This window comes from Mytilus galloprovincialis, chromosome 9 (assembly GCF_965363235.1).
Source record: "Mytilus galloprovincialis chromosome 9, xbMytGall1.hap1.1, whole genome shotgun sequence".
In the NCBI taxonomy this organism is placed as follows: Eukaryota; Metazoa; Mollusca; class Bivalvia; order Mytilida; family Mytilidae; genus Mytilus; species Mytilus galloprovincialis.
In genome coordinates this window covers 90,285,351-90,300,853 of record NC_134846.1, presented here as the reverse complement: position 1 = coordinate 90,300,853, position 15,503 = coordinate 90,285,351, and the positions used below count along the sequence as shown (strand labels likewise).

General features: G+C 30.3%; 1 protein-coding gene across 1 annotated transcript; it reads left to right on the top strand.

Annotated features, from left to right (window-relative positions):
• The first annotated feature begins 538 nt into the window (after window positions 1–538).
• Window positions 539–14,804, top strand: LOC143046323 (alpha-L-fucosidase-like). The gene is made up of 8 exons (XM_076219427.1): window positions 539–930; window positions 5,357–5,463; window positions 6,155–6,285; window positions 8,002–8,135; window positions 10,467–10,564; window positions 11,544–11,676; window positions 12,472–12,642; window positions 13,987–14,804. The coding sequence occupies exons 1-8, from the start codon at window positions 575–577 to the stop codon at window positions 14,240–14,242; spliced, it is 1,386 nt and encodes a 461-aa protein (XP_076075542.1). The 5' UTR covers window positions 539–574; the 3' UTR covers window positions 14,243–14,804.
• The last annotated feature ends 699 nt before the right edge of the window (window positions 14,805–15,503 follow it).

The window sequence follows — 15,503 nt, the reverse complement described above, 5'->3', positions numbered from 1 at the left end:
CAATATAAAAGAAAATGTTTTTCATTTTCAATTTGACCCGAATTACATACAGAGCAGTATCTCTCATTTCTGGGAATATTTAAATGTCTCCCTCTTTCAATCATCAGTATATTAGCGCTTGTACGGATCTTACAGCGCTGTCACTTAGAACTGACTTTTAAGATATCAACATAGAGTGGTCTACTGCCCATTATGTAGACACTCTTGAAAAAGTATAACTTTTTTATTCAAATATATTTGCATTTTGAACTTGCAAACAGTGGTCATTAATTGTTTGTTCAATTGTGCTTTCATTCTCCAAGGAACTATACAAATTCTTGCATTTTCCAAAATATTTGAATATTAAAAACAGCATGCCGTTGACAAAATAATTGATAAGGTAAATATAATCTCAAAGAGATTTATATGTCATTTTGTTTTGTGACATCCTGACTTTAAATGAATGAAGCTTTTGATTTGATTTTTATTTAAATCCGTCATTGGGTACACACTCAGAAGTGTACATCATTAATTTAGCACAACCTTCACTGTTAATCATATGACTTGTCATGTGACTCTCCCCTAACAAACAAAAATGGTTTCCAAATTCGGTGTAAATACTCTGCTAACTTTATTGATATCGAGCGTTCTAATTGTTGTCAGTGTTAGATATGAACCAGATTGGAAGTCTTTAGATTCAAGACCACTCCCAAGTTGGTATGACGAAGCAAAAATTGGTATCTTTATTCACTGGGGAGTGTTTTCTGTACCATCATTTGGAAGCGAATGGTTCTGGTATAGATGGGAAACTTCCAAAGAGGCAGGAATAGTTGACTTCATGAACAAAAATTATAGGCCAGGCTTTACATATGCAGATTTTGCTCCTAAGTTTACAACTGAATTTTACAATGCTGATGAATGGGCAAATATATTTAAGGCGTCTGGTGCAAGGTAATATCATGAATTACAACAGTTATTTTGTAACATTACGAACTTTATTTGGCTACAATTTTCATAAACATTTATGCATATAAAATCAAGGGTTGCACTAATGACAGGACGACTGCCCGGATAGTGACAGGACGGTTGACTGGACGACATATAAATAGTCATAACTTTTTTGTTAATCAGTAGATTTGTTTAATATTTGTAGACCTTAAAGATATTAAAATATATTTTAGGAAAATCAAAGAAAATAAGTGAAAAAAAATATTTATAAGCAAATAAAGTTGACCGGACGGTATTCACACTCGCTGTTAAACGCTATACATATATTCAACTGGTCGGCAACAAGTGTTAATATCTCTTTTGTTTTACAATATTTGTCAACAAAATTCTGGAATTTGTGAGAATAATAAATATTAGATACGAAAATATAAATTTATATTAAAAAAAAAGTGTTTCTGCTAAAAAAGTTGACCGGACGGTATTTACATTGGCCGATATATGCTTTAAATATATTGAAATGATCAACACAAATGTTAATATCTCTTTTGTTTTACAATATTCGTCCATGAAATTCTGGAATCTATGAGATTTATAAATATTTTATACGAAAATATAAACTTTAAGATAAACAAAAATGTTTTTCTGCCAAAACAATTAACCGGACGGTGTTGTGTGTGACATTCGCCGATGTACACGTTGATTATACATGTATGTTAATAAAAAAAAATTATGGATTAACAATATTTAAGCAGCTGATTAAAGTCATGAAACTTAATTGAGAAATCTGCGACATCAATAAATATATGATATCATATGTAAATATAAACTTTCTTGAAAAAAAAATTGACCGGACTGAGGTTCCAAGGGTAGGGACATTCAAATAATTGTGCCTCCTAAGAGTCCGCGAAACTCTCAGGATTCACGATTTTGCGTAATATTTGTTCATAGCTTCTGGGTCGGGGTCTTGAACGGCCGCCAGATCCCTCACCAAATGGCGAATATATCTTGCCTCACTTTTAAAAGAATCTAGTTAAGCCCCTGGATACAGTAGAAACGAATTCTATAGTAATCAAATTTCGAATGCTTTCGAAGAGAAAATGAAAGACTATAAGGTGATTTTTTTTTATTATAACTGAATTTAAATATAGTGACAGACTAGTTAGTGACAGTGCAGTATTATACTAAAGTAACTTTGTGTTCGATGCCCGTGCAAGGTAATCCATGTTCCTTTATTTTCTATTATAAAGGGTCAGAACACGACTTAATACAAGTTTACTCCTTCAATGTTATAGGTCATATTGCAATACATTGTTGTTATTTTTCAAATGATTTGATACCAGGAGATTGGTGATCTCACTTTAATTTAATCCATGTCAGCTATCTAGTTTTATCTGAGATTTTGTATTGTTTAATAAAATGTGCATGCAATTCACTGTAATCTTTGATTGGATTCTAATTGCCAACTTGATTATATAAGTTACTGTGCTTATCCAGTGACCTTTGGGGTATCACAATAGCAATGGCCAAAACAGTTTACCAAATTGCAGTTAGATTTCTTCTCCAACTAACTGATCAACTGGTAAAATATTTTAGCAGATTGCTCAAGTGAAATGTTGTTAGTATGAAGTGAGTGCTCTAAAATCAAAAGTAATACTTGCCATCCAGATCCAGTTAGTTCACATCTTTGTCATTTGTTTCAAACACAAAAATGACTTACTATAGTATGAGTCACTGAATAAGAAGTTTAATTTTGACATGGAAACTTCTATCATAAATAGAATTTATAAATAAATAGTTGAAAACATTGTTTTGTAAGTCTATAATTTATAGCTCCGTTTTCCAACAACAAGTTAGTGCATAATAGTAATTTGGATTTTTTTTTCTAAAGCAATTACTTATCTGCTACCATTAAAGGGAAATAATTTATATTACTGAAAATCAGCAAAATGTTGTCACAATTTTTGTCTGACAAATATCAACTTTCCTCATTTAATTTGTTTGTAACATTACTTTTATGATTATTAAACTTTTATCCTCTGTTTTGAAAAGAAACAATGAAATTTATTTTTAAGATGATTAAAATTTTGAAAAAAATTGTAGGCAAAATCAGAAGCCAGGTATCATTGATTAATTTTTTAGTGTACAATAACTCAATAAAAATTATTTCCCTTTAATGCCAGCAGATCAGTAATTTGTATAGAAAATATTATACGAATCATGATTACACAATAACTTTGTCTTAGAAGACAAAGCTATAAAATATACATCTACAAAACAATGGTTTGAACTATTTATTTATAAAATCTATTTATGATAGAAGTTTCCATGTCAAAATTAGACCTTCTTATTCAGTGACTCATACTATAGTAAGTCATTTTTGTGTTTGAAACAAATGACAAAGATATGAACTAACTGGATCTGGATGGCAAGTATTACTTTTGATTTCACAGCACTCACTTCATACTAACAACATTTCACTTGAGCAATCTGCTAAAACATTTTACCAGTTGATCAGTTAGTTGGAGAAGAAATCTAACTGCAATTTGGTAAACTGTTTTGGCCATGGCTATTGTGATATCCCAAAGGTCACTGGATAAGCACTGTAATTCAATTAATGTCTCAGGTGTGTATGAAAACTTAAATGACATGATTATTGGCTTGATTGGTGATTACGACAGGTGTCAAAATTAGATAGTAATCTCAATTAAATAATAAATATTTTAAATATCAGGTCTTCTAGTGTCCTGGTGAACTTACTCAGGTCAACATTTTGGGCTCAAAGTTTTTATTATAAAGTGTATATTTATAGAGCTCATAGATTCCTTAATTTCATGGATAGATATTTAACATGTGTCGATCAGTACAATATATTTAAAGCATATATGGGCAAATGTGAATTCCGTCCGGTCAACTTTATTTGCTCAAAAATATTTTTTTTTACTATAAATTTAATATTTTCGTATAACATATTTATAAATCTCCAAAATTTCTTAATTTTATGGACAAATATGGTAAAATAAAAGATATATTCAATTAACATTTGTGTCGATCATTTCAATATATTTAAAGCATATATATCGGCGAATGTGAATTCCGTCCGGTCAACTTTTTTTGAAGAAAAACATTTTTATGTAACCTACTATAAAGTTTATATTTTCATATCGATCAAGTATTTATTAATCTCGTAGATTTCTTAGTTTCGTGTAAAAATATTGTAAAACAAATAAGATATTAACACTTTTTTTTTATCAGTTCAATATAGTTAACGCATACATCGGCGAATGTGAATACCGTCCGGTCAACTTTTTATGGAGAAAACATTTTTTTTTACTTTGAAATTTATATTTTCGTATCTAATATTTATTATTCTCACAGATTCCGGAATTTTGTTGACAAATATTGTAAAACAAAAGAGATATTAACACTTGTTGCCGACCAGTTGAATATATGTATAGCGTTTAACGGCGAGTGTGAATACCGTCCGGTCAACTTTATATACTCAAAAATATTTGTTTTCACTTATTTTGTTTGATTTTCATAAAATATATTTTAATATCTTTAATGTCTACAAATATTAAACAAATCTACTGAATAACAAAAAAGTTATGACTATTTATATCTCGTCCGGTCAACTGTCCTGTCACTATCCGGGCAATCGTCCTGTCATTAGTGCTTCCCTAAAATCAACAAAACATCACATATTCATAACTATCATTTTGTCTAACACATACAAAATTTATTTATTTTTACAATTTCATCAACAAACACAAACTTGTAACATTACCATCATATATATATAGCTATCCCATCAAATTTAAGATGGAAGCTATAACAGATACAGTTAAGTCTGCCTGTTATTTTGACTTGAAGCACCTTTTGACCTGCATCTAGAAATTGACAATGAGGGTTGATCCATATCTGTTTAAAACAAAACTTTATGACAAAAGAAATGTTTTCAGCTTACTAATTGTTAGCTTTCCATTTCTATGTTGCAACATTCTTGCAGTGCAACATATGGAGAATTTATCTCCAAGTTGATGAGATATTCCTTGACTTGTATTTCCTATCATTATTTCCTTGATAGAGGGTTGCTGCTCACAAGGAATCTAATAAACCAAGAGTTCCAAGTGGTGAAGTTGAAATCCATAAATTCTTGTAAAGGTCCAATTTAAAAAAAAAAAGATTTTTTTTTTGTTAATAATTCTCATGAGTGTATCAGATAGAATCTTATTTGGATACCATAGTTATAATGCATAGTTATGACTTATCAAAACTTATTTGTTAGGTATTTGTTAAGGTTGAGAATTCAACAACAAAAGAATTAAACTTTTTTTTAAGGAACATAGACATAGACTTGAAAATGTAACATATTTATGTTTTCCTCATTTAAATCTTACCTACATGTAGTTTCCATTTAACTGGTTTGTAGATATATTGTACTGGTAACCAAGCACCATGAAGGTTTTACAAATTGGCCATCTAATTATTCCTGGAACTGGAATTCCATGGATGTTGGTCCAAAGAGAGATCTCGTTGGTATGCCTTCTTTATTATATATATACATTCTATTGATTAGATAGTTTTAAATTGTTTTATTTAGATATGAGCTCAGGATATGCTTTGTATTTCTATAAATTGGAACACAACAATATTTTTTATTAATCAGTGCTCAAATCATAAAATTGTAATTTATATGTAGACATACAGAAGTACAAATTGTATATTAGATTTATTGGACTACTGAAGCTGGAAAGAAATAAGTTAACTGAAAGAAGTATTTAGTCCAAGGTAAATTCCACAAGAGGGAGTTCAAAAAAACCTGACAAGATCAAACACTCAAGTCATACCAAACCCACAGAAATTGGAATATAGCTACATTGTACCATATGCCTTTACAGCCATTTTCCTCAGAAAATGATGGGTTTAATCTGGTTTTATAGCTAGATAAAACCTTTCACTTGTATGACAGTTGTTTATATAAGTCCTGTTCTATTGACAAGTTAACCTTCTTTCGTTTTTTAGCTGACAGTTGATACTGTAGACCAAAAGGCCCTACACATATCAGGGATTCATGTATGCACAATTTACGGACATGTAGTACAAAAATGTACGTAAGCTGCATTTACTTTTCAAATACAATAAATGGCTAAACTAAACTTAGTTCAATTTTGAAAAGAACTGATATTTATTATGATCTATGAACCTTCTATCTATCATTATATTACAGGTGAACTAGCCACAGCTATAAAGAGTAAAACAGATTTACATTTAGGACTGTACCATTCTTTACTGGAATGGTTTAATCCACTATATATGGCAGATAAAGCCAGTGGATTTAAAACTCAGGATTTTGTGAAAGTAAGTCTCATTTGGTGTCCCTTGATCTTGGAAACTGAAAGGTTTAATTAGATTTCATAGAATACTAACAGCAGGCATATTCAGGGGGCAATCAAAGACAAAAAAATAATTAATATGTATACTCCTTAGTGATAACTTGTGAGATAATCAACAGTTTCACATGTTTAAGACAAAAAAAACTTGATTATTGACCAATAAAAGAGCATAGAGGAGCAGAGCATTATGAAAAGAAAAAAACATAACTTATAAATTGCCAATTATTATTGTTAAATGCTACCATAACATAAATTGTACAGACAATGACATAGATAATAATCATGGAAGAGAAATTTAAAATGACACAATTTGACACCACATAATATGTTTATATGTGAGAAGTACAATCTGATAGAGGGGGAAACAGGTTTAATGTTATTACAAATCATAACAAATCAATATAAATATTTAATAAACTGTTTTCTATTATTGATTTTGTGAATTATTTGTAATTATATGTCATACAGTACACACAGAGAGGATGTAATCTCATACTCCCTACACTGTGTAAAAACTTGGTGTCACACCAGGAAACTCCAGCAACACTCTCCAAATCTTGGGAGGAAATTGGGAGAAACTTGGAGTAATTCCTCCCTGAAACTCCTTTATTGTTTATTACCTTGGTGTGGTTTCTCCCAACACCATGATTTTTATTGCTATGTTTACCTTTGAAGTGTGCCAGTAGTTGATGACTACAATAAACATTTCTTGTGTTTCCTGTCCTTAAATGACAGTCACAAAAATGATGAAAAGTGTGAGATTTGTTATTAAATTTAATCAGAGATATATCATAATCTGATTTTTATTAAAGAATCCTGCACAACTTTGTTTATTAAAAATATATTCAGCATTTGTTCTGACAGTGTTGGTTTTTCATACCTAAGAAACATAATTAAAACAAACAAAACATCACCTGTAAGTGTAGTATAATTAATAGAAAATAAAGACATATATATTTTAATTGAATTTATTCATTTTTTTTTATAAATTTAGTAATAAATGAAGATTATATAATATGTATGAAATTTATCTACATTATTGTATTTTATTCATTTTTTTTGTATCATTACTATTATTTTTTAAACCATGTATATATTAATATCTATATGTTTAAACTGAATATAAATACAACTTATTGTAAATATCAAGTTGCCATTCTTAATTATGAGATTATGAAAGAATGTAAATAATTTTCCAATCTAAAACTAATTTTTGTATATAATTTTAAAAAATCATTTCATCAACCTTTTTTTATAGCTTTCAGAAATAGAAACTAAATAGGAAATGATTGAAATGGGAAGAAGTTGACATGTAATTATATGTTACTGTCAGACCATGTAGTTGTGCTTTGTTGATTTTTATTACTTTTACCTGCAATCAACAGGTCATAAAACCTTCCCAGATGGGAGTAATTACTCGGTGTTTTTTGGGAGGGAAATCTGTGTTCCACAGTGTGACACTGTGTTACACCAGAATCAGTGTTGGGAACTTGGGAGTATGAGATTACATCCTCTCTGTGTGAAATGTATGTACGTCATATTAATTGATAAGCTACATATGGTCCTATAATGAGGTAAAAAGATGACTGTATGAATACCTGAAGAGATTGTTAGCTTTTTTAGGTTGACTTTGTCTGACAAGATCCAGAAGTTCTTAAGTCATTATTATTTTCCAATTTAGAGTAAAACCATGCCAGAGCTGTATGAGTTAGTGAATACTTACAAACCTGACGTGATATGGTCTGATGGAGACTGGGAAACCACTGATGTTTACTGGAACGCCACAGAATTCTTAGCCTGGCTTTATAATGATAGGTAATGGAATCTCACTCACTTTGTAACCTTGTTGTATATAGAGAGTTATAGCCTCGAGGGGGAGATAGTTTTCTCTAAGGATATATTCACATATTTTCAAGTTTGAAAAGGTGACATATTCCAGCAGCACATCCTATCACCTTGTTTATAGGAAGTGGCACCCTCAAGGTTATAGCACACTTCTAAATCAAACACTCTGCTTACATTGTTATGATTTGGGCACTGGTGGTGATAGTTATATGATTGTCAGTCATACCACATCTCTTTAAAATAGTAGGCCCAGTAAGACCCCTTTTTGGCCGCAAAAATATAGCTATTTTAAAAAATTGTTAAAATGTAAACTTTTAGTTATTTATTGGAAAGAAGAATACTTCTGTTACATAAATAAGGGCTGTTTTTGAGAATGCGATGCACATGTATCAAGTAAAATTTCAGTTTTTGAGTTAATCTTCAGACTGTTCCCGTCTTAAATGGAAGTTGCCACATTTGTATTCATTCTTAATACTTAAATGCAAGTGTATTTGATGATAGTACATAACATATATAAATGTTGAGACTGAACAAGGATGGTCACTTTCATTTTAGACAAAAACCATCTATAATACTAAAATTACGAGGTCCAATTTGTCAGCCATCATCACGTAAAAACGACGAATCAAAGAATTCAACTTTATTTATAACTAATATAGGACAATGCTGTTGATTAAAAAATACTCCATTCCGGGACCTTTTGTTTTCCAAATAATTAATATTACCAATAATTGCAATTTTTTTGCTATGGTCTACATGTTTCGCCTGCACGACAGGCTTCATCAGGACAGTTTTTATACAGAAGTTGATCCCTGAAGTACTCAAAGTGGTACATTGAATTTACCATTGTCATGGTGATCGAAACAATAAAAAGTGAAAGTAGCAATACAGAGTTATAAATAGATAAGATAAATATAGAAAAATAAAGTTTGTTCATACTTAATTTGAGTTGGTTTTACTTTTATATGTTTATGCATCCGAAATAAACTGCCTTGCTACACGCATATAAAAGTAACACAAACTCAAGTTACATTGTAAACAAACTTTATTTTTCTATATTTATTCTATCTATTTGTAACTCTGTATTGCTACTTTCACTTTTCATTGTTTCTCTCACCATGACAACATCAAATTCAATGTACCACTTTGAGTACTTCAGGGATCAATTTCCTTACAAAAATTGTCCTGATGAAGCCTGCCTTGCAAGCGAAACATGTAGACCATAGCAAATAAAATTGCAGACCATTTGAAGTGTTGTTGTCAATTTGGAGTATTATTTTAATGTTGCATTCATTTGCATAATTTGACAACCCTGCATACCACGGTATCCACTTCAGGGACTCTATTGTAATGATTCACATAGTTGTTGGTTCACCACACAGAGTTTAATTTAAAACAAATATAATATTCATCAACAAACAACAACCACTGAATGACAGATCCCTGGCTTGGGACTGGCACATACAGATTGTGCCATGAATGAACATGTTTAGTATGTCAAAAACTAAAAACAAACATCTATACTTTACCCTAAAACAACATTTATTACATTAAAGTATATTATTTTCAGCTCTGTGAAGGATACTGTATGTGTTAATGATAGCTGGAATAAAAACATCTATATTTTATCCTATTTAACTACATTACATTAAAGTATATTATTGTCATTTTGTTTATTTTCTTTGGTTACATCTTCTGACATCAGACTCGGATTTCTCTTGAACTGAATTTTAATGTGCGTATTGTTATGCGTTTACTTTACTACATTGGTTAGAGGTATAGGGGGAGGGTTGAGATCTCACAAACATGTTTAACCCCGCCGCATTTTTGCGCCTGTCCCAAGTCAGGAGCCTCTGGCCTTTGTTAGTCTTGTATTATTTTAATTTTAGTTTCTTGCGTACAATTTGGAAATTAGTATGGCGTTCATTATCACTGGACTAGTATATATTTGTTTGGGGGCCAGCTGAAGGACGCCTCCGGGTGCGGGAATTTCATGCTACATTGAAGACCTGTTGGTGACCCTCTGCTGTTGTTTTTTATTTGGTCGGGTTGTTGTCTCTTTGACACATTCCCCATTTCCATTCTCAATTTTATTTTACAGCCCTGTGAAGGATACTGTATGTGTAAATGATAGGTGGGGTAAAAACATCTATACTTTATCCTATTTAACTACATTACATTAAAGTATATTATTTTACAGCCCTGTGAAGGATACTGTATGTGTAAATGATAGCTGGAATAAAAACATCTATATTTTATCCTAAAACAACATTTATTACATTAAAGTATATTATTTTACAGCCCTGTGAAGGATACTGTATGTGTAAATGATAGGTGGGGTAAAAACATTAGATGCAAACATGGAGGATTTCTCAACTGCAATGATAAATATAACCCAGGTATAGTATATATAGAGAGATTCTTACAGTAGTACCAGTGGATTATTGAATTTATCTAATCCAGATAGTTAAATTATAAAATTTAAAGTTCTGAGCCTCAGTCAGACTTTTAAAAAAAAATAATTTAACTATTAAGGGGCGGGTCTAAAACTAATTTTTTATTTAATATAGGATTTCGCTATATTTTTCTATAAATGAACTTTATCTTATACTTAATAGAAAAATGAATTAAAAAAATGGGGTCACCGTTCATTTACACTCACAATCTGCCTTCGAAAGAGGAAAAAATTTTTGTTAATGTCCTTTTTTTCTGTTGAACTAATAGGAGAAATAACGGTAATATCGAAATAAAAAAAACCTAAATTACAGAAATCGCTTAAATTTTACAATTATTTAGTTTATGTACAGCTTATTCGAAAACAACCATAAAAAATAAAGGTCACCGATTAGTTAAAAAAGATATTTCAATTTTAATGCCAAAAAATGTAATTTTGCACCAAACAGAAACAATTTGGAGCTTTTTCAATGATATCTACTTTTTAAAAGTCACCTGGGGCCAACACGTATTGATTTTTTGGATTGATTTTTGTACCACATGATAAAGTAACAACTACTAAAGGTAATTAATAAACTTTGAAATGAGAAATAAATGTTTTATTTTTTTTGGAAAATCTTATACACGGGAGCCTCCTTAAGTGCCTTTTACAATCCAAAAGTTTTTTCAATTTCATTAACATAAACTGTTACACCTGTAAAACCAACAAAAATATCAAACTCCAATGTAAATAAAAAAAGGCAAGTCCATAAACATGATAAATAATTACAAAATTTTTGCAACCATAAATACTGTCACATATTTTGCATTGATTGAAACTTATCAATAATTTCTGAATTTACAGTATATAAGGAGAGGAAGGTTATACTATACCATGTATCATATCAATAATTTTAATTTATGAGTTTGATTTGTTCATTGTAGGAAAGTTACAAAAGAAAAAATGGGAAAATGCCATGACAATTGACAGATATTCTTGGGGATACAGACGTAATGCAAGGCTGTCTGATTATCTAACCTTGCATGATCTTTTATCTGAAATTGTTTCCACTGTTAGGTAGGTATTCAAGCAGCAAGAAGTGCGCTGATTACATAAGCTCAAATATGTATCATGACCTTTAATTTACACATTCATGACATATGGATTCTAGTGGATAGCAGTTTTATTGACATAAATTAATTAAATAATAAATGAAATCTTCTTATGTTAATATATTTCCCTTGTTTTCTCCTATATAATTATTTAAAGAAATATACATTTGTGTACCTAACATAAAATAATGAGATAGTTGCTAGTGAGACAATAATTATAAACTTCTTTCATAGTCGTAAAGTTAATCTCCACAGTCATTTACAACTTTTGGAAATAAGATATGAATTTAAGATGAGCAAATATTTACTTTGATATCAAATGGTTTACCAGAATTTCCAAAATATGTCACTTCTGGAGAGCATAAAATATAAATCATGGTAAAATATGGCAGACCTGAATTTCCTGATAATATAAATCAAATATTCTGGAAATTCAGATTCATAGAATTTGGCTTAGAGTAACATGTATTATAAATAGTAAGAAATGTGTAAAAATGTAAATGCTCAGTAAGATTTGTTTCCATCTGTTCCATCTAAAATGAATAATACTGCTTTTGATTTCTTATTCCATAAACAATATAAAAATGTAATCAGCTATTTTTCCCGATTTTTGCAATTCAAGATAGTAATACTTTTGTGGTATTTTTTTGTAAATTCCATGCTATTTTTTTTATGATGAATCCAAGTTAGGGTTATTAAATTAAATAAAGGGAGAGATAATTATGTAATGGTCTAACCAAATCATAACTTTGTTTTACAGTTGTGGTGGGAATATCTTAATCAATATAGGTCCAACTCATGATGGTATGATAGTGCCGATATTCCAGGAACGACTAAGACAGCTTGGTGATTGGTTAAATGTGAATGGAGAATCTATTTATGGATCTAAACCATGGACTCATCAGAATGATACAATTACTAAAAATATATGGTAATTATAGGATATTAACCATGAATTTGACCACATTACAAGTTATAATATGTTCAAGTAAACTATATAACATGGAAAATAATGTTTAACCTACATAAAAAGTGATTAAAAATTTCAAAATGATTAAAGGGATGTATGGGTATGCATCAAAAAGTAAAATCACAAAAATACTGAACTCAGAGGAAAATCAAATTGGAAAGTCCATAATTGCATGGCAAAATCAAATGACAAAACACATCAAAAACGAATGGACATGACTTGGTACAGGCATTTTCAAATGTATAAAATGGTGGATTAAATCTGGTTTTATAACACTAAACCTCTAACTTTGTATTCAGTCTCATCAAATTCCGTTTTATTTACAATGATGCATGACATGATAAATACAATATTCAAAATGTGGGTACAACAGTCATCATCATGTAACAATTTAAAAAGGAACAATTTAACAGAACACAAAAACATCTACAAACACATTCATTGATTCATTCGTGTGTCTGGCGTCAGAAAATTTTATATATCACATATTTTTGTCGTTCAATGTTTATGAACAATTTTGAAATTTCACATGGGCAATGTTAGCATAAATGGTAAAAAAATCAAAATTATGTGAGAATTAATTTTAGAAATAGACTGAGATTTAAAATAGTCCAAAAGTTCTATAGAATTTATAAGAATCCACTAATAGTTCATTCCACTATGCGATTGAATAATTTTAACGTTTGTGGTTCTATGTATTTTCTAATTCATAATAGAAATATATCAAAATGACATTTTATAGAACTATAACATACTGACAGGATCTTTTAAAGTACAGAGTCACGTTATAAGAACCAAAGAAACACGAAAAGTCAGCATATCAATGACACAAAAACAAAAGATATCATGAAGAAAATACACAGACTTTAACAATAAGCAGATGTTTATAAAATATGAAACTTCTCAACTGAACATTTAGAATATTCCCTGTCAAAGGGTTACAATCCAGTCCCCTCCTTTCCACCCTTGGCAGACATTTATGAATACAATGCGGCACCATCACAATTCAGTATAATTATCTGCCCTTGATTTTCAAAGGATTTTTTCCTGAGTATTAACGCCACTAATTCTTTTTAATACATTAATCTAAGAATTCAAGATTTATATGTTTTTGTTGTATTTTGAATGATTCTTAGTAAAACATTTTTTCAACATGCCCAGACTGCCAGATGCTCAGAGAAGATCATCTGAAATGAAATATCAATGTTGAAAAGATTTAATTGCTAATAAAACTATCCATGATAATGATTTGTTGTGTTTATTAAGTATTTCGTAATTAACAAGTTATAAAACTTGTAATTATAGGTATACTTCACAGAAATCCAGTGATAGTTTAGATGTGTATGCTATTCTACTTTCCTGGCCAGAAGGAAAAGTGTTGACTCTAGGGGCACCATTACCATCAACTACAACTGTGGTCTCAATGCTGGGATACAGTACAAAGTTAAATTGGAAGCCTGGTACCAAAGGAGGCATTGACATTAGTGTACCAGTTATTCCATCTAATCAACTACCTTGTACTGATGCATGGGTATTAAAGATTGAGGGTCTCAAGAACTAGACTGCAAAAATATTGTAATTCATAGTTTTTTTGGTGTTTATAAGAAAACTCCATACTAGACAGATGAAAATAGTTATCCGTGAATCTCTGCCTGCCCTGCAAACTCAGATCTTGTTTTATTATTTTACCTATGTTTAGTTTTCATAATTTATAATAGATCTTCTGTTTTATTATTTTACCTATTTTTAGTTTTCATAATTTATAATTTTATCTTCTGGATAGTTTTCTATGGCTATCATGGATAAAAATACAAATCATTGTAACTTTGAAAATTTGAAACCAATACAGGACAAATTTGGGAATTTAGAACTGCAGAAATGGATAACCATCTTAGATTTAAAGAAGCATTTAAAGAAATATATAATTGTTGACAAATGATCAAAGAAGCAACAGTTAACCAGGGGAGAAAACTGTTGCATAAAATGTGCTCAATTCAGAGGTAGTTAATTCAATTAGGTGTAACTTCAAGTTCACACATTCTAGGTTAATGAATGACAAGAAAACAGGAATCAGTAAACTTTATTTCCTGTGTAGTTCTGAAAGCAATAGTTTTAAATAATGTCCCCCCAAAAAAACTTAAAATTCTCTTTGAATGAATCAGAATGATTTGTTTACTCTTACTCTTGTTAATGTATAATTGAAAATAAGTTAAGTCTTTCAGGAAATTGTTATTACTATATGTTATGTATTATTGTCACACCGCGGGTAAATTATCACATTGTGATTGGTTTTACATCGTCACATGGTGACCCCCTATGGATCCGTAGAGGGGTAGTTAATTTCATAGGGGGTTCATGACGTCGCATCTTCTGATAATGGAGAGGTCATCTATTAATGTTGTTGGGTTTCATTGTTTATTTTTCTACAAAACACATCAGAAAAAATCCAGGGGGCAATGAATTCCTTATACGGTTATAAATTCGTTATAACTACTGACCCCCCTACAAACAATAGAGGGTGAATAAAATCCATAGGAGATTTGGCCTCTGCCTCATCCCCTATGGATTTTACTAACCCTCTATGGATCTGTAGGGGTCAGTAGGGAACCATATAACTTACAAGCCTCTATACTCCTTTAATACATTCCTATATTTTGATGTAACTTTAAGATAGAGAAAGATATCATTTCGGATTTTGAACCTGAGAGTAGCTGCTTATTAATGTGACATTCTTTCTGGTTTGATTATTTTTTTATTGAATATTTTACAAAATAGATCTAGACAAGACAATTTGAATTATAATTTGTTTTATATTTTATTCA